General features: G+C 42.0%; 1 protein-coding gene across 1 annotated transcript in view; it reads left to right on the top strand.

Annotated features, from left to right (window-relative positions):
• The window catches only part of ss (aryl hydrocarbon receptor spineless), a 156827-nt gene that overhangs the window by 47970 nt on the left and 88134 nt on the right, over positions 1-20723 (top strand). The window contains exon 2 of the mRNA XM_069128836.1: positions 12306-12496. Within this exon, the coding sequence (XP_068984937.1) occupies positions 12306-12496 (191 nt within the window). The remainder of the gene's footprint in view (positions 1-12305; positions 12497-20723) is intronic.

The following is a 20723-nucleotide window of genomic DNA, read 5'->3' as shown; positions in this document are numbered from 1 at the left end:
GCAGTAGACTATGCTTTCACAAACCACGTTTTTCTCTTCATTTTCAAAATGAGCAAAATATGCCTTAGACTCTTATTCGAGGCCACCATCCACTTATCGAGCAATATTTTAATATTTCAACAGCTTTTGACAATTCTGGAAATATAAGATTGATCGACAATCTACTGAATCTTAAAACTATTTCGCTATAAAAAGAATGGCAAATGTAACTTATTCTTTTCTTTCTCTGTAATCTTTATTACTCCCTTAAAGTAGGATTTAAATCCTTCTGAAAGCTGTACTATACACGAAAAATAATCTTAGCGTTGAGAAACGGAGATAGACAGAAAAGTTGCAGCGAAAGTTCCATATTTCGGCCACACCCTGGGATGATCGTTCGTAGAATTCGAGGGGCGGAATTCCGCGAACCGTCCACCGCGAATTTATGTTGCGGGGACGAAGCTAGACGGCCGGTTATTGCAGAAAATCGAAGATATCACGGCGAGGGGATCGACGCTCAATCCGCACAATTAACGAAGATCCGTGAGACTTTCCATTCGACGTCCCACGCCTTCAGGCTTTGTTTACGGTTCTAGCGGCACGGCGGCGACGTTATTCCCTCTCGCGATCCCTATCGAGCATCTTTTGCCACGCTGACCAACACGAACCATGCCACAACCCTTCACCCTGTTCGGTCGCGGTACTCGTACGCGAGATTCTAATAAATGAGCGAGCAATCTTCTGCTACGTGCTTGATACTTTTATCGAATTTTTAAATCATCCCGATCGGTTAATAACTCGACGATGGCGATGAATAAACCACCCTTTCCCTCCTCTTTATTCCTCTATTTTCAACGAAGCTTGAAACGTTCTTGGAAAAAAGAAAGAAGAACAAAGGAAATACATTGAAGGAATGTAAAGTTCATAATTGTAATGTATACAACACGAAGACTATAAACGATCTAATTAATCGAATAGAAATAAACCACCCTCTCTCTTCTTTTTATTCTGCCATTTCCTAGCAAACTAAGAACTTGTTTAAAAAAACGATTTACGTATCGGTATAATCGAAGAATTTCAATTTGTCTGGAATATCTTATAAGCTCGGTAATGCAGCTTTAATCCAAGAAAACATGTAATTAAGGAAACCGAAGCACTGTCTTTCGTCCTTTTGTCGTCGCCTTTTCAATAAATTAGAGACTCGCCGGGGAAAGAGGATTTATCGGTGTAATTGGCGAGCTGGCAACTCGTCCGGACGAATGTAAAGTCCAGTCATATAGACTCACCTGCAGAAAATCACGTCGAAACGAAGACCACAAACAATTTTAATTAATCAAGTAGGAATAAATCAGTCTCCTTCTTCTTTTTCCTTTTCCTATCCTCTTTTTCATACGTTATTTCGTTTTATTCGTCCACTTTCCAGTAAGCTAAAAATTCCCTCGAAAAAAGAAACCTCTCGGTATAATTGGAGAATTCCATCTTGTCCGGTGGAGCCGAAACTCCAGTCATGTAGCCTTAATTCCAGAAAAGCACACTGAAACGACCACGAAGACTATAAACAATTTAATTAACCAAGCGGGGCTCGGTGGAAGTGGAAGGCGCGTTCGTAGCGTACGCGCGGCGGGCAGTGCATAAATCAAAGCTCCTTTATTTGCCTGGTTCGACTATTAATGAAGCACGGGTCCGTCGGCTGTGGAGCACGACGGACGACGACTAAATTAAATGAACATCTAAATCGTCGAATCCGGGGGACCACAAATCTCCCGGCTGCCGAAAACGCAACGGGTGCAAAAGTCGTATAGGAAGAGGAGAAAAGGAAAGCTCTCTCTTTTCGTTCGCCGGGACAACTAGCAAGAGGGTTCTCTCGGAGAGTCCGCTGCTGGGCTGCCGCGCCGCCATAAATTCTCCACTGAATTCGAAATTCGCCGCCTCGCCGAGGCCCATCGCACGATCACGCGAACAGAGGAGGTAATGTCGATGTCCGAGTGATCGCTCGGAGATCTCGCGGCTGCGTGGGACGCCCGGAGATTTCGATGCTCGGAGATTTCTAACCGGAATCGCGCACCAATCTCCCGCCATGTGATAGAAGGACTCGCACCGGCTTTGTGTTTTTGGCAATTGTGGCATTTAGCGAAGAAATTGACAATTTTTTAGTTTATATCGCTGAAGGAAAGTCTCTGGATTTTTAGACATTTTGTTCGTGAACGTTTCCCGATCTTCGCAAATTTTTGGTATTTTTAATTTAGGGAAACGCAGAGTAGCTTCCTAATGCGTTTTAACGGAGGGCAGACGATTTACCGGGGAATTTAATTGGAAATTAATGAAAGGACGCGACGGAGATTTGTATTCTCAAGGATTACAAAGGAATTGACTTTTTTCTATGTTGTTTTCATGTCTACGGAAACAGGTGTCTCTGAGGTTCCAAAGGTTTTCCCTGGAGAAATCTTCCAATCTCTGAATTATTAAAAATTCCCAATCGAGGAAAATGAAAGTAACTTTTCGCAGTACGTACACGCCTATCGAGGTAATTGCAGTTTATTATAAATTATCAATGAATCGCGTAGTAATGGAATTAGATGTGAAACGTAGGGAAACGTAAGCTTTGGCGATCCTCCTATTTCACTGTTAAAGCAAGAAGGGTAATAGAGGCGTACGTTCGCAGGAATTGCCAAGGGACTTCCTCTGAGCAGCTGCAACGATTCCGCGAAACGCAATTTCACGGGGCCCCGTTCTCGCGATCCGAGACAGAATAATCCCCGGTACTCGAAAAACTGTCTCAGTTCGTACACTCAATTAGTTCCGGCAGTCGTAGTGCATCCCGGCGAGGTGTTCGTCCTCGCATAATAATTCCGTTTGTCACGCCAGTTACGCGCTCCACATAGTCGAACACGGAATCACCGACTCGCGCTGAAATCGCGTTTACTAATCACTATGAAACGAGTGAAACACGTCCGTGAATATTTTTCTCAAATTTTCCTGAATTATCATAATTTTCCTGAAAGAGGCTCTCCTGAATCAACTTGACATTTTTAATTGAAAACATGCTTCATTTAGTAGAATTGGCTAAATTTTAATTTAAACTGTTTTAATCGATCGATATCTCGACGGAGATTTGTCTCATATATTGACAAATGGAAAGTGTCTATATATTGTATAAGAAATCCTTGAATTCTTGAATCGAATTCTTTCATCTGATATTTGCTCTTGATCGTTGAGATCGTTGTTCTTGATGTGTCTTAAATTGCATGGTAACAGTGTGTAATTCTTATCTGGCAGATGGGTAAGTAATCTTCCGCGATTAGATTGTTCGAGCCGATTCACACGAAGATATACAGCAGACTGGGATTCAAAGCGTACGAAGATTAATCACTTGCGCCCCTATTAGAACAGTCGATTGTTCGAAACGGTGTTCCCAGTTTTCTATGCGTTACACCTTTCGTTCGTGTGCCACGGTCTCAGTAGTACAAGTGCACCCTTTTTCAAAAACGTCTGTGTTTATCTGGAGGATTTTAAATCTTCTTTACGGGAAAATCTCGCTTATACAGATTACTAACAGACAAATATACTAAACATCGTATAGCATCGTAGTCTGTGAAGAATTGTTCGATATCGTGATTAAAAATTAAATAGATCAAAGTGAAAGATAGCCGAAGAAACCCATGGTGCAAAGGAAAATAGCCCGTATCATATATTTCACCAAAAAATTGTTCAAATTCTTAAAAAGACACCAACGTAACTCGACGAAAGCTTTATAAAAAATTACAGATTGATCGTTTTAACCACTCTAATAATTCTACCATTAATATGTATAGGGCTGTAAGTCGTTTTCTAAGACTCGTTCGATGGAAAATCACGGATTCACGGTTTCCAGCGCCAGATAGGCGCCGGTAACGGTTCCAGAAATCGACGCTGGCGATGCTAACGGGAGCAGAAAGGATCGTTCTACGGTTTGCATTTAGCGAGTTAACAAACGGCTCAGTCACCGTCGGTTAGCATTACACGGACACGAGCTGGCGTTCAACCAGAGCGTCGCGAACGCCGTTTCCTTCATCACCGTCGCGAATTAATTACCGCGATCGTTCCCGGATTAATTACGGGCTCGGTTGCTATCGGTAAGCCGCGCGAGAATCATCCAGCGCCCGCTTTTTCTCGCGCGCACGCGATTTACCGGATAAACGCGGCGCCGCGCCGTGGGCCGATCGGCCACTCTCTGCTGGAGTTCGCCGAGTTTTTGCTCGAATCGAGCGAATCTGTTGCCCCAGACACTGTTTTGCCTTCATTTGCAGAGCTCTCGGATGATACGCTGGTCGAGAGATGTTTTCCAATGAAATTGATTGATTAAAATAAAAAGGGGTGTCGAGGATTTTAGGCTAGCGATGGAGAAATATTTGGCGTTTGGTAAAACAGTCCCACTTTTTGTCATTTCCCCGGTTTCACTGCGCAGCTGCGCGATTAATGTTCAACACGTGAGAACGAAATGACTTTATTTTCATAAGTTAACATATGTACTTTGTATATTTGCGAAAGAACGGAATGCGATTGATGGTAAATTGTAAAGCAAATTTTTCAAAATAATGTTTACGAAGTCATCATTTTTCTGTGTTTTCAAATCGTTTGCTCACTCAGATCTGACGATGACTGACTTAATTCCACCGCGGTCCTCCAATTTTTCTCTCTTCGTTTTTAGTAAAAAACGATTCCGATTTCGATTCCGTCGAAAACGAGTGAAAAATGCAGTTGGGTTAAGCGGGACAGAGACGTTGATGTGGAAACTTATGTAGTTTGTCATTAGGTAGATTTTATATCGTACAAAACTAATTGTACTTTAAAAATCCTGAATATTATGGCTTCGTAAAGAGACGAGTCACCGAAGGTGTACAGTTTGAATCTTCTGTTAAATTCGAGGACTTCGGTATCGATCTTCATCAGCTATAAAATGTGAAAGAAAAAGGGAACTGGAGGTTGCGGACAGGTTCGATGTCCATGGTGAAGGATGAAGCGCGAGGGAAACTGACGACCGCGAAAGCGGCTTAACAGCTGCATTTGCATTTTCGTTGTCGAGGTCTCTTTGACGAAGACCACTAATTCTGGCGTCGGCCGACATATGGTCGATTATTCGCCACAGGATGTCGAAAGTCGCTCCGGCCGGCATCAGCGGCGCGCTCTTTCTGGTCGCCGCTTACGAAATACCACGTTGACAGGCGAATGCACTTCCGCTCGTTTCGAGTCTCCGGCGAATTCGTTGCGTGGCCGCGGTGTGCCTGAAAATTTCCGTGTGTCGCTCGAAAAATTTCCTATGAAAGAACAAATAGAAAGAACAGAGTTTAAATACTAGAATTCTCTAGTATTTGTATATAATTAGTTCTAAGAATTCTGGTTCTAACAATTTTCTAGCATTTCTGCGATATATTTCTAAGAATTCTATTTAATAAACTTTCCCCTTTATTATTAACGTAGTTTTAACCTCCGCGGGGGTATTATTCTGTAATTTTGCAATTCTTAGAAATTTGGATCAATAGGTAAAATTACATACTGTGGTTCTTAAAATCCGCACTTTTATCCGGAATTTAACTGGATAAATTTTAGGCGAACGAGGAATGATTTCTGAGAATCTGAATTCTCTGTAATTATTAAAAAAAAAAAAAAAAAAAAAAAAACAGAGGTAGACACACGTCGTTTCCGGTGAGCGTGGAACGAAATTTTCATTTTTCCATTAAAAGGTGATTATCGTGAGCCAGCAGCCGGCTGAATCGTTATCTGCAACGCGGCGACTCGTAATTCCTTCGCCACGTGACCGATACTCGCTTATCGTTCTGCGAGATCTGATCCGATAAGATCGATTTTCGAGAAGCCGACCACACGAAACGTAATTAATAAACGACGATGAAATGCTACTCGACGACAACTTCTGATTAATTATTAGCCGTATTATGAACTTTTACAATTCATTCGCCTTGTAGAAAATGATAAAAGTCTCCGTCACTGTACTCTTAATCCTAAATTTATTTCCGTCGTTTAAAAGTGTCCCTTTTTACCCTCAACTCAACGAAGCAGGCCTTCTTCGCCCCCCCCCCCTTATCAACGCCAAAAAATTCAACATCTTCTAATTAATTAACAATGGACGAAGAATGTTTATAGATTTATGAGAAATTTAAAGATGCAAAACTGTGTGGAATGCATACGATAAAATATACACGATAAAACGAATGAAATATTCAAAGTATAGTACTCTCTGTAATATTGTAGGATATTTAACGAGAGAAGGAAGAGTCTCCATTTAAATTTCATTTCTTTAGTCGCGATCCTGAACATATGTAAATTTGCATAAATATCCGCGGTACAATTATTCGCCTTATTATTAATTTCTGCAATCCGTTTCGTCTCTTCGGGACAGCGACAAAGAATTTCATAGCTATACTCTTTATCCTAACTTTATATTCGCCATTTAAAAGTCACTGCTTCACTCTGTATTCGACAAATCTAGCTCGTCACCCCGTATCAACCCCAAAGAAATCGAACTCTGTTTCCCATTTCAACCCCTGAGGAAACCGAGCCCTGAGAGGTTTACGACTCGGTTCAAGGTCGATGCCAGGCATTCCTAGACGCCACCCCCATCCCTATCGCCGTCCAACCGAGTATATCACCATCCCAGGAAACGGGCTAGCATCCCTTGCGCGGTGGGAGCTTCCATTGCTGCCCCATGCTGTCTGCCACCCCGGAACTTCACTGGTAGAGCGTCTCTACCCTCGAAAATCCATAGTGGACCCACCCTTCGTGGCGCCTGCGCGTCTCTCCTCGTTCCGTTCGAACGATCAACCCCCTTTCCACCCTCTGTCGGGCTGGCCTCTCTGCTCTTGCGAAGAAGGACGTCAACGAAGCGACCGAGCTTGACGCGGCGAGCCATTAAAGGGCCGAAGGAAGGGACGAAACGGATACGCAGACGCTGCTGGCCCGAATAAAAGGGTGGACGAATCGTAGGGATACGGAGGATAGAGCGGATATAGTTGGGGGCAAAATGGCGAACTTGTTCAGGAAATTTCTTCTTTGATGCTTGAAACGTTTTTTAAATTTTGGATGTTGGCCTGTTCGAACGAGGATTATGAATCGCGGGCGGAATTCGAGACATTTATAAATTGCAGTTTAATCACGGTTGCTTTGATGTACTTATTATGTATTATTATATTTTACTGTAGTTGGAGGCGAAGGACTTTCCAAGGGTGGACGGAAGCGAGGAATTTTTTGACGAACCGGTCCTTCGAGTCTTGAAGAATTTTAATTCTGACGTGCGGAGACTTTCTAATAATTCGAGAGATTTACAAATCGCATTGTGGAAATTTATTCTATCGCCGAGGAATTTTCTTTACGTAGATGGATTTCACTGTGTAAACAGAGATGGGGAATTGTGCGGAAGTGGAACTAGCGAGGAGCTAAATTCTAGAATCTTTTAACGAAGTGGTTTCCTCTCGAAGAATTTTCCATTTCACTCGAAAGATTACACGTCACAATTCGCAGATTATTCCGATATTTATTTCGCTCTACTTTACACCGAGGAATTTTCTAATTTATGGAAATTGAACAGCCCACTCTAGAGATTTTTAATAATTGATAAGCTTTGTGAGTAGTTCGAAGGTTGTCTCGATATTCGTTCTACCGTGGTTCCCGCTTGCATCGATCTCGAGGGGACATTGAGTATTTGCCGAAAAGCGAGCGTTGTCGAGGGTAGACTAATCTAGAGAGGGATTCGTAGGGTTGATGGATTCGAGGATAGCGTGCTGGCCCGTCAGATCGCGCCACCTTTGATTCGTGTTATTTAATTCTAATCAAACCAAGGCCTGCTTCGTATTTGTCCTACCTCGTGAAACAAATAATATAGTTTTCCTGGAATTTCATTTTCCAGCCAAATTAGGCTCAGTCAGGATTTTCTACGCAGAGAAAATTTCAAGTTTCTCCAAAAGAAGATCCTGTTTCTCCGAACGAATCGTTCGGAGGTTCCTCTGTAGGAAGACGCGATGAAAGCAAGGTTTGCCAACGAAGAGAAGGCTGGAAAATCGCTATAGAGCCTTAGGGTAACGATCGCGATAACGCAGCCGGCCATTAAACAGCGGCCTGAAGTATGCGCGCACATTTCGAATGCGTAACCGTGTTACGGTTCGTAGGGTCGACACGTATGTATCTACGCAATTGGCCTAGCTTAGCTTGCTCGAAGGGTTCAAAGGGATCATTTATCGCCTTATCACCTGGTTTCGCTAAATATACAATTACTAGATTTTACTCTGTTTGCAATCTGATTGGATGCTCTAGATTCTTCGCGTCCTTAAAATCTCTTCGCTGCATTTATGCATTTGGGTTGTTTAGTATCAGGTTATTGGATAGGGATCGAAAGCTGGATTAATCGATAATATACTAATAATATAATTCGTTGAATTCCAATGAAAAAAACTTCTCTTATTAATATTTTGTAATACAGGAGAACTTGTCGTGGGACAAACAATTTATATAATTGGAGTTCGTTAATTTGCCTACTAGTGGGAGCTTACGTTATGATAGGTGGAATCAATCGGAAAAACTTCAGTTAATCGGATATGTTAATGAAGTTCGATATTTATGAGAATATTCTATTTTATAATATTAATTTCCGATATAAATATTCGTTCGGAGAAAAATGATTTGATTATTCCAATGACCTAATAGTCAAGGTTTTAGCGTATTATTTTGCGACAAACTGGCGATAAATTCGAATGCAACAAATCGTATAAAGTCGCGAAACAGTCTGAACGATCCCAATGAGAGACAATTACGTTCTAATTGCTGCATTGTCACATCAGTTTCATTCTCCTATGGCGAACTTGCAGTTTGAGGACGCATTGAAATGCAGTTTTCTGCCGCGCAAAGTGCACGGTTCGCGTTGCTTTCTTCCCACGCTGCAGCAGAACAAAAGTCGGTTACGTAAACGCGTGTCTCATTCATTGGTTTCCCTCTGGGACATTGTTTCGCGAAATCTATAATTTATTTTTCCCATTTTTGCCTCTCGTTTTGTTCATTATACGTCCGTCATCGTGACACGGTCATCGAGACACGCTGATCCAATCGCCAACCATTCATATACCATGTATACACGTACTTGCATCAACTACCTCATGCTCCACTGAATAGAAACTATGTATGTACTGGATTGTTCAGATATCTCGCATTTGATGCAAATGGAAAAAATATGATCGAATGAAATGTCATGTTTTGTTTCCAGTTGAATACTAAGAAAACATTAATGAGAAGGATATGGAATTTGTTAATTCGACGAGGTTTATTTTTTAACGGGGCGACGTTGTCCCTTGCGTATTCACGAGGAGTAAGCAGAAAAACGTTAAATTTTCATTGGAAAATTGAATTTCGTTCATTAAACGTAACACAGCCACACTGTCATTTGTTTCTCAATTTTCATAAAATTCTTTTAATTACAAAGAATTTGTCATAAACTCGGAGCGACTGATCGTTGAACAGGATGAAAGTCTTTCGAAAAAAGATCTCGTGATAGTTGAAACCCGATAGTTTGACAAAATGTATCGTTTAAGAAAACACTGTAATAAAATAAGAAGTTTCTGAACAATCTGATACACGAATTCGGTTGGAAATATCTTTAATCGCTGGAACTATTTCGACGCTGTTCGACCGAGCTTCGCTGAATTACTCCATTCGTCGTTAGTCTTGACGATTGCAATTAGTGTCATGAAATTACACGGAGTTCGCGATCCTGTCCTTGACGAGTTCCTTAAATGCACACGACGCGTCAGGCGATCTCAGGTTTAGCCAAAGAATTTCGTGTCCTCTTCGAATCGAATCGTCCCAGCTTGGAACGATCCCCCTCTTGACAGATCGAGAAACAGAGCTGGACAAAATGGAAAAGCAGAACCTGGCGAGAAAGGGTAGAAAGAAGAAGACGGTAAAAAAGAATGGAGACAGAGGAACGAAGTGGCACGGCCCACGTGGCACTCCTTTCCTCCCGTCCTCGTCCCGATAATTAACCGTGTTTTGCACGCCGGGGAACGCGCGAGCAGCCGCGAAAGAACAAAAGGCCGGCCGTGGGTCCTAATGGTATCTGAATGAGACTATTCCTCGAGGACCTCCGTCCGTTCCTCGTCCCGGATAATGGATTCGGTGTCATCTAATAATTAATAGAGTTCTTCTCGGTGCTGCCGCGCGCACTCGTAGGCACCGACCGCCTCGTATGTGGACGGCAATCTCATTCATCACGCTTTCTAACCCCTAAGCATTTTAATTAAGGCCATCGCCGTTTTTCCCTCCACCTTCCTTTCCTTCTTTCCTTCTTTCCTTCTTTCCTTCTTTCCTTCTTTCCTTCTTTCTTGCCCCGATTGTCCCTTTTTCCTTAGTGGCCACGTTTTGCTCGCGATTCGCGTGCTTTTGATAAAAGAAAGGTTGCTCGGTGGATGAGGTACAGAGGAATGATGGATTTTGATTAAGACGATGGTACTTTTTCTTTTTCTTTTCCGATTGGGTTATGGCGGAGATGTTTCGCTAGGTTAATATTGAATTTTATCGAGATATAGACTAGATTTCAACTGTTTGTTTGGAAGATGACCGGAAGAATATTTATCTATCGAAGGGTGACGATTATTAGAGTGTTTGGTATGTATATTTATGGGAAAATCAATTTTTACGTGTGTCGCAATACCGATGACTTTTTTTTAGAAGTATCGGTTTTTATGAAATGAGAATTTATGATATCTGGAGATACAAATTTGCGTAAATATCCGCGGTTTAATAGTCATTGTTAAGCACGAGATCGCCATAGGCCGCGGTGCTTCAATGAGGTTCGGTACTCGTTCGGCATGGGGCCTCACTCCCATGGTGGAAGGTTCAATTAAACAAATAGTTTGTACTCGATCCGTAACGCTTGATTTTTCGTACGTGTCTCGTAAGCACACATTGGCGTCGAAACCTTTATTCCTTGTGCCGAAGCAAAATATCCTGTCTTTGTATCTCTTTATATTTACACTAACATTTATAAACAGGAATTTTCATTGTGACGTATTTATTGGTCTATGTTTGTGCAAATTCATATGTTTGTTAACGGCAACTGGGAAAATAAAACCTAAGCAAAGATTTATGTATGAAGATTCTTCGTCGGTATAATAGACAAAAATTGCCCTCAAGTTGAATTAAAAAGTACAGGAAAATGATGACATTATACACACTGTGTTTTTAAATGTTCCGTGGAATTTACTATCGTTTGTCATTTTCTTACAAAGTAGAGTATCATTTAGTGGTTGGTTCAGTCCATACTTAGAGTAAGTGTAATTAGTCAGTTTGATTTCTGAGAAGGCGAATCATTCTCAAATATATCAGGTTGCAACATAAGCAACTTCGGTTAAGCTCAATATTTTCCTTTATTTCACCGAACTTGTTTCGTGTTTCGAGCCAATGATTTACAAAGTACAGATATTTCTTATCTTAATCGACGAAAATACTTGTTGGAAAAAGATATTCGCGCAGTGGTTACGCCATTGGAAGCTGATCAGACCACCGCGTGGTAGTCAGCTTCCACATGTCATAATTATCAAACAATTTATGCATTTTATGCCCCGTTTGCGGATAAACCGAAGAAAGAGCGAGACGAAAGTAGGAAAGGTAACGGTGGAACGAAAGAAAAACGAATGGAGGAGAGTGCAGATGCGAGAAGTATTTTGTAGTAACTATACTTATCCCGAGGAATTCCGGACTGTTGAGTGGGCATATCGGTCCGCAGGGTTTCTCCGCGTGTCAATCAACCCTTGGATAGTGGTCGCCTTTAATTATCGAGATCCTTCGCTCGTAGGCCGCCTGTTGTTCGAATCTCGAAGGTGGCCAAGGAATTTCTGCAACCAGTCGAACGTGAACACCGTAGGATCGACGATTATCTCCATTACTCCGGCTAATTAAATCGACGTGACGTATCAGCTTTTTTTCTCTCGTCAATTTTTCATTCGAAGAAATTTTCGCCAATGATAAAATCATGTGTCGTATGTTAGCAGAAAAGTTCAAGCGTAGTTCCTTCTTATATTTGTATTAGATTGCCAGTCGGTGAAAAGTTTAACATGAAATTCTAGAAAGAGACATTCTTGTTGATTTTCTGCTATTCGTTCGATTGTCGCTATATTTTTCCCTTATATTTTCATTTACAAATTGACCTTTTTATAACCGACTACCGTAAAATCTATGATTTTGGACAGCAATTAAGGAAATGGGTAACCGACGAAACGCTGTAATTGTAGCAGGACGAAGAAAACGGAATTAATAATAAAAGCTGATATATTTAATTGTTTGTTTTATAGCTTAAAACCACCGCAAAAGGATGGGGTAACGAAGTCGAATCCCAGCAAACGGCATCGCGAGCGACTGAACGCCGAACTGGACACTCTGGCATCCTTGCTTCCGTTCGAACAAAATATTCTCAGCAAGCTTGACCGACTCAGCATCCTCAGACTCAGCGTCAGCTATCTTCGAACGAAGAGCTACTTTCAAGGTAGGTCTCTAATTAGGTGAATTATTTTCAACAAGAGCGGCGATAAATCTTAGTTTCACTTATGAATATGATGAAACGTTAGACAAAAAAAGAGCATGTATTAAGAAGATGATTAAGTAGTTGATACGTATTATTAACTACGAGAAAAGCGTCCGTCGTGAAGATGGCGGTTAGATACAGAGATTTCTTGCGAGCCGCGTGCTCTCTGGCTAAACATCGTTGCGCATCCAGGAGCATTAGCATCCTCGAATATCCCCGCGAACACGCGATGCTGTCGTTACTCTGTCTCCGAGGAAACAATAAGATTCAAAAACAATGGCTGCTGTTCTTCCGCGATCCTGCAATTCGTCTGTTCACCGTCAAACTTCTCGGTCTCCTCGGCAACCATTGTGATTCACGCCGCTATTGTTGGATTATCGCATTGTGCAAGACGTTACGGAGAAAGTGGTCGACTATGCAAATGCATGCTTTTCCTATTTTTCTCGTTTTCTTTCCTGGATTTGGGAAAAGACTGGAAAAGTTATACAGAGATCGTATCGTTGTTCTTTACGTTGATGATATCATAAGTACGAGTAGACCGCGGATTTTTATACATTTATGCATTTATGGAAAATTTGACGACGCAAAAGTGCATATGATATGCAAAAATATAGAAAATATTCAACGTATAGTACTTTTTACAATACTTGGTAGGTTAAACAATTTTCTACTCAAATACTACTTCTTTTTCTTTTAGTTACATTCGTAAAAATACGAATTTGCATAAATACCCGCAGTCTAATTACGTATGTGATAGATTAGAGAACTCTTGCTACATTTTTTCCCTCTGGATTTCAGATAATAAAATATTTTACTAGATCGTATCATCCCTTTTACGAATACACTGATTTATACATTATTTATACATTCGTGTATATTTCAGATTACTTTAAAATCATGGTAATAATAATCGTTATAACGTAACTTTCCCAGTTTGAGTTATAACTGTTACGATCTCTGAATTGATACAAGACGAAAACAAAAAAAGGTGACATTCGATCAATTTTACCGGAGAGATAAAAATTGACACATTTATGGTTACGACATGAAATATGGTTAATACAAATCGTCTACAGGCGGTAAATCATAAAGGAATTCTAAATTTACGAGCTAGAGAAGATTGAAATCGCGCTAAATGCAGTTAAACGTCAGTGTAAATTTCCATATCGATTCCGAACGGTTCCTGGATAGACGAAAAACGAGCAGAGCCGCGGAACAAGCTGTTCTGTATAGAGCATAGGCAAGGTTTGCCAATCAATAGCCTGAAAATCCGTCGTAAAAAGATAAGCCCGGTTATTACGAGAAACTCGCGGCGCTCATTTGCCCGAAGGTTGTAATTTCTGTACAAAGAAGAGTTTATAATCCGTTCGTGACGCGGAATCGTAACATTGCTTAACCCATTTGCATTGCTTATTCATAATTAGTCAAGATATCCGCGCGGCTATGACATTTTTAAATTTTAGGTCAGCCCAGATACCGTCCCGGTTATATAACGATACGCTTTGCCAGAACGAACAGCGGATAATTTTCGTTAGAATTCAATTTACTCGTCTCAGTTCGATCGAACTTGTCCGTCCGATCTCGATGATTCGATTTCACCTTTGCCTCGTTCGAATCGTTTAATCGAACGATTGAGATAAATTGATCCGCATCAGCGTGACCCAATTTCTCCTGGTTCCATCGCGGGATTGCTAATGGCGTGACTGTTTAAGATTACAGTCTTCAAGGTTACTTTACTTATCGTTATTTATTTAAAAAGCTGGGCAAGGGCAACTCGACAGACGGTTCGCAAGGTAAATTATAACTTGTAAATGAAAGGGATCAGCTTCAATTCTTTAGCAGAGAAATGTGTACGATACAAGCCAGGATAGGTACAACGAGGTCATAGGTTAAGCCATCGAGAAAGGACACGAACAAAACTTGGGACTTCACATTGGTATTGTATATTTTACTCCCTTTAAGATTTTTTACAATACAAACGAAGGATTATTTACTTCTAACGACATTCTATTTTCAAGAAGAATAATCGATAATGTAAACTAATATTTTCAATGAGTTGGAACATGACGAGTTAAGTATTGCACAGTAAGACCCTGATTGTCGGAACCAATAATGACACACGCTGCTAGGATAGTCATCAAGTTGATTATCAGTTATTATCCTCGTAGAACGAGAAAATACCATTTATTTTTATTTTCTAAACAGAAACATACACTTTTGGAGAAATGTGAAAAGTTCTTGTTTCTCGATCTGTCTCACAAAGGTTCGTTCCCAAATTTTCCCTCGATCCATCAAAATGGTTCATCGATGCATATTCCAACGATCAAACTTCTACTCTATTGCTATAAATCTTAACTGCAATATGCTGCATACAGTACACTATCTGTCCAGCAAAAATTTAGAAACTTGTTACGACTCTGACCAAGGATTCCAAATCGAGTAGAAAATTCTTCTCGTCGAAGGAAAACAGAGGAGGAAAGAGAGAGAGAGAGAGAGAGAGAGAGAGAGAGAGAGAAAAGAAAGAAAGGGGTCAGAATTATGCAACTGCATCGGTGGCGGCAGGAGCGCGGCTTCCTGCGCCGCGGGTGTGCAATCTCATCTGCAATCGCAATCAGGTGGAGGCCAATCGAAGAATCGCCGCGGAATAATGGGTAGACGTTCCTCTTTCTTCCCGTCCATTATCTTCCTCCCCCGGTCTGGAGTCGCGAGAAGGCAACTCCAATCTCTCACGACGAACGTGCGCGGCCTCTAAGTGTGCCCACACGAAACCCTCGTAATGCGGCTTCTACACTTTTATCGATTTAACGCCGCTAAGTACTGCGAACCTGGCCACGGACGATCGCTCCCCTCTGCCGCCCCTCACAGCCTTCTTCGCGAGGGAAGTCCCGATGATACCGGTGTCCCGAACGCCTCTTCCTTGCTCTGTTCCTTGTCGAGCGCCTTGGTCGTCTCGATCGATTCCTCTTGGTCCCTGGCTTGGTCATTTGGATTTTTTTCTAGATCGTCTTATTGGACTGAATTTTGTACAGGTAGCGGATGAACTATATTTAGCAGCACGTATTTTAAGCAGAGAAAGATCATTGCCGGATCTACTCTATCTTTCTGCTGAAATTACCTTCGAAGTTACTTTCGTTGTTTCGATCGATTTCTCTCGATCACTCGTTAGTTGGATCTTTTCCTGGATCGAGTTCCGAGATAATTTTGTACGAAATTCAGTCCACATAGAAAGATGTTTTGCGAGGATCTTTGGAGGATCTACTTTAACCTTCTGTTGTAATTAATGGACGTAGAATGGTCCTTTCGTATCATGATAATTTATATGGAACTTGTTGACATCTTTTCCAGATGGTATAATCGAACCAATTGAATTGGTTTCGTATGACAATTACGATTGTACAACGCTACTCGTTGAATTGCGTTTTGAATGCTGTGTAAGTCCGTAGAAGGATCTTTGGCTTTAGCTTCCTATTTAAGCTAATTAATGGGCATATCAGCAATTTATTTCTCTTGTGGAAACGCACGAGAAGCGACGCAGAAAATGTATGCGTCAGTAGCGTTACTTAAACATTCCTCCTTTTTAAGTCTTTTACTGAAGCGCAGGCAAGCAAAGACACAGCAGCGTGTATGCGTCAGGAACAGTGCAAGTTGCTCGACGTAAAAGATCAAATATCCACTGGCTCTTGTCATCCCCGTCTTGGTCGCTTAACTCTACCCTTAAGAAATCAACTGAAAGAATCAACTTACTCCTTACGTACGTACTCCTCAACTTCCCTCGATCGAAATCTCGAATCCTGTTCGCCCTGGTCGTATCGTGTCCCGCGTAAGTAGCGAGGACGAAGCGACGCGACGCGTGGGTCGCGGCGTATGCAAGGTAATGGACACGAATCCGGATCGCGGGGCGCGCGCGACCGGGAATGCGAATGCGGGAGAAGATCGGGGAACGAGGAATGCGAACGCGAGAGGACACGCGGTACTTGGGAGAAGGAGCCAAGCACTCGCGTTCCGTCCATGTTCCGTGTGGTGTGCCTTTACGCTGTATGTCGTGTGTTGTGTGTTGGAGAGCCGTCGAAGAGAGCGAGAGAACCACGTCCCGATATCGCGGATCTCGCAGTATATCACCTGCGGGCCACAAGAGGTTGGCCGGCCTCTACTTAGCGCTCTTGTTGCTACCGGCGAGCGATCCTGAGAGCGAAGCCACGGCCCAGCCCCGGGCATTGTTCACACCGTTTTAATAGGTATTCATTGTCGGACCTCAGATCTTTTCCGAAGACTCCCGGGAGAGTGTCGCCCGATGCCCCGATACCTGGGAGTTCTTGTGCATTACCAGCTCACCTGGTCCCCTCTTCCTCTCGGTCACCTTCTTCCACTTCTCTCGATGTCGGAGTTCTTCCCTCGGGTTTGCGCGCAACGGTTCGCTAATTGCGAAAAATGCGTGCCATCGTCTAATAAGGGAAGCTTCAAACGTGCTTCTCGTTGATTTCGATGGAATGTGGTGTAGGAATAGCTCCACACGTGGAATAAACGTTATCGTACGTAGAACGTAACCTTAGCCGCAGATTACGACCAATCAGTTACGAGAAAAATTCGTATAACGTTTGGAAGAATCGTATATCGCTGTGTATTCAGATATTGGCAGCTACCAAGCGATAAGGACGAGAGTAGAGGGCCGGAGATTTCATTTTCTTGCCTTTATCGCAATGCCAGAGTTCTTCCAACGGCCACGGTATCGCTAATTGTGAAAAACGTGTTCCTTCGTCTGATAAGGAAAGTTTTAGACACGTGCCGTGCACCAGAAATGGATAACATTAATAATTCGATCAAAGAATCGAATATTGCTATTTAAATATTGGAGCCTACGAGGAGACTATAGCGACACGGATATAAATTGCAAGAAAAAGATTCCGAAGAAATACGGGTTGCTTCTATTTCCCACAGTACAATTCCAGAAAGTCTAGGAAAGGAAAAAGGAGAACCGGTCCACTATGTAAATTAATTAGCCTCTTGGTAAACGCGCTGATTTTTCAAACGGGGCACGTGGTGCGTCCTCGCCTCCGGTCAGCTAGCAGAAACAACAAGAATACAATGACAAAGAAGAAGAAAAATACGACGAGGGGGAGAGGAGAAGAAGAAGAAGAAGAAGAAAAGGAGGAGGTGGCGAAGAACGTTGCAGGAGATTCAGATAGCGGATCGTGGGGGTTGCGCCTCTTTCGCTTTTTTACTGACGCTTACCGTTCCTTCTCTCGCGTTTCGCCATTCTCCGTAGACCCCATAAAAGGTCCAAATCGACGAGTCTCGGTAATTAACCTCCTCCGCGTCGATCTTATTGCCGGCAGTCCCGTGTTATGTTTCCTCGTTTTTTTTTTCCTTTCCTGCTCCCGATTCGACGCCACCTTTTTGACGGACTAATCTCAATCCGAAGTTTTCTTCTATTTCTACCTCATTTTGTTATAACACTTGCAGGATTTTTCCATTAAAAAACTCTTGAAGAGTAATTTTAATTGTCGAGTTGTTTGAAGAACGTACATATCTTAAGATATCGTACATCGGAAAATAAGTACACACTGACCGATAGATAAAAAGTTCTAGAGAAAATCTACGTAAAGCAACTTAAAATTTTAATGGATGACCGTTCCGGAAGATGGACTATCGTAAAATCCAGCATCCACGGAAGAAAAAAGAAACTGTCTGGGCCGGAAATCCTTTTTGATCGATGCTCCTAAGCAGCATGGCAAAGCGTCGCGTTCAACAGTGCAAAGAATTCATTACTTTCCCGCTAACGTCGCGTCGTTACTCCACGTGTGCGCCAGTGGTTTTGATTAAGGCGTCGGAGGGTGACGAATTGTATAATGAGGATTTGATGCCCTCGCGCGGTAAGTAATTAGTCCACGGAGATTATTAATGTCTTGAACTAACAATTTCATCAAGGACCTTATTCCGCTCGGACGCAATTTCGTCCTCTCCTCTTTGTCTATCTGTCACACGCAAGATCAAACTCCAATTATTCCAGCAGGCAAGCCTCGAACCCTTAAACTGTACCTCTCCTACTTCTCACCATCCACCACTCTGCGCATTCTTCTTTACGCGTTACTCACGGTGTTTAAAGGAATCTTGTCGAACGCTTGAAATTGAAGAGCTTTCTGATAGAATGGCCCGTAAGACAAAATTGTGAAGCAGCAAGAGTCTATCTGAATAATTTCTACGAGTATCCGGTTAAACGTGAAATGGAACGAAGGCACTGAAGGATAATTTAGACTTCAGTTAGACCTTTAGAAACGGGCGTCTTGAAACGCAGAATCGCCTAACCGATAATAGTTGTGAGAGCAGCTTGTATCGGCCGGTCTACCCCCGAAACGTGACTTGAAAACGCATAACATGGACGTTGATGAAGAGATACACATCGGAATAGTTACCTTCTCATCATTACGACTCATTTACATTTTTCATTTTGACCTGACACCTGGCGGGAAGGAACAGCAGGAGAACCACTGCGTGACGAGAGAAACGAGCGAGGGGAATTTAGAAAACGCGAAGACACACTGGGTCAACGGCGAGTGAAGAAGGCAGAAAACGAGGAAGGAAAGCAAGAAAGATAGGAACCACGAACTGACGAACGTAGAAGTAGAAAGCGGAAGCGATAGGCGAACTGGAATTCTTAACAGAGGAAAAGGAGACGCGTGTGGTTTGGAAGTAGAAATAGAATGGATAAATAACTCGAGGATGGAGGAAGGAAAATATAAGGAAAGAAAAGAATAACAAGGAAACGGGAAAAGAAGAAAGTACAAATGATAGACTAGTTACCATTCTTAAAAGGGGAGGTGGGTAATTCAGAGATTGAAAGGAAAACAATGAATGAAACAAAAGGTGGAAGAAGGGAAATAACGTAGAAAGAAGAGAAGATCGTAAGAAGAAAACAGAAATGGTAGATGGACCAATAATTGCAGATAATTCAGGAATTGTTAAACCGAGGGTGAAGGAAGAAACAAAAAGTACGAATGAAACAGGAAACAGAGGGAAGAAATAAACGGAGAACGATGTTAAGGAAATAACGAACGCGTAGAATAAAAAGCTAAAGAAGTCTCTACACCGGTGTAAAAATGACGGTGGAAGGAGCAGAAATAGCCGAAAGAAAAACAGAAGAAACATTGACAGCGAGGATCGTGGAGGAACAAAGAAGAGAAAGGAAATCAACGAAACGGATCTGTGGAGTCGGCAGTCGAGAACCGGAAACGGCAGCCGGATTATGGAAGATCGTAAATCGATTAAATTCGTCGGCGCAACCGCGCTACCAAGCAGCGCGCAATTATTTAATTTCGCCGATTATCTTCGCTCGAGTTCATTTTTCATGTCATTATCGCGATGCGGTACCCGGTGCCTTTTATGATTTCCCATCTCGCGACTCACTATGATCGCCAGCCGTCATTGCTATGAAGTCATCAGCCCGAGGCTGACGATCGAGCGCGCGCGCCCGCTTTGAAAAGTGATTTTCTTTCCGCCTGTCGCCACGGGCTTTCTGTCTCGCCTTTACCTTCCCGCGGCCACGCGACGTCGTGTCGCTCACAAGTGATTTTTATTGAAAGAAAATATTTCGTCGTAGAAATGGTGGAGGATTTCCTCTCCCCCTTCTTATTGTTATTAGGACAATCGATTAGTTTCATGTAGATGCCGAGTAAGTTTCGCCGATACAAAAGGGATATTTGAAGTTGGACAAGAATTATAAAAAAAGTTCAAATCAACTTCAAATATCTTCTCCGCGTCAACGAAACTTACTCAACATCTATATTAAATTAATTATTTATTAATAAGAAATTTTATTTTCTTCTTATTATTTGGAATTTTATAGACTGTACTTTATAGAGTTATTTTATTTACTTTTCCTAGGGCAACGATTGATAATTGGGGCATCTAGTGGGATCCATAAGGAACATTTGGAATTCATATTCTATGGATGGAAGGAAGTTCAGCTTCTTTCTTGTTATTCTGGAAACAACCGATATTTAAGATCGTAGATAAATTCCATTATAATCCATCGTAAAAGTTCGAAGCCCACATATCAGAAATGATTTACCACCGCAGATATGGAAGGAGATTTAATTTCTCGCAATAATTGCCAATTAACATTTCATAAATCCCTAGATAAAATCCACCGTAACCTATAAATCAATCTCTCTTCCAATCCTTATCCGTCCCT

Source organism: Bombus flavifrons, chromosome 15 (genome assembly GCF_040668555.2).
Source record: "Bombus flavifrons isolate JBK064 chromosome 15, iyBomFlav1_principal, whole genome shotgun sequence".
In the NCBI taxonomy this organism is placed as follows: Eukaryota; Metazoa; Arthropoda; class Insecta; order Hymenoptera; family Apidae; genus Bombus; species Bombus flavifrons.
Note: the sequence above shows the minus strand (reverse complement) of the source record. Positions and strands in the feature narration are given on the sequence as shown.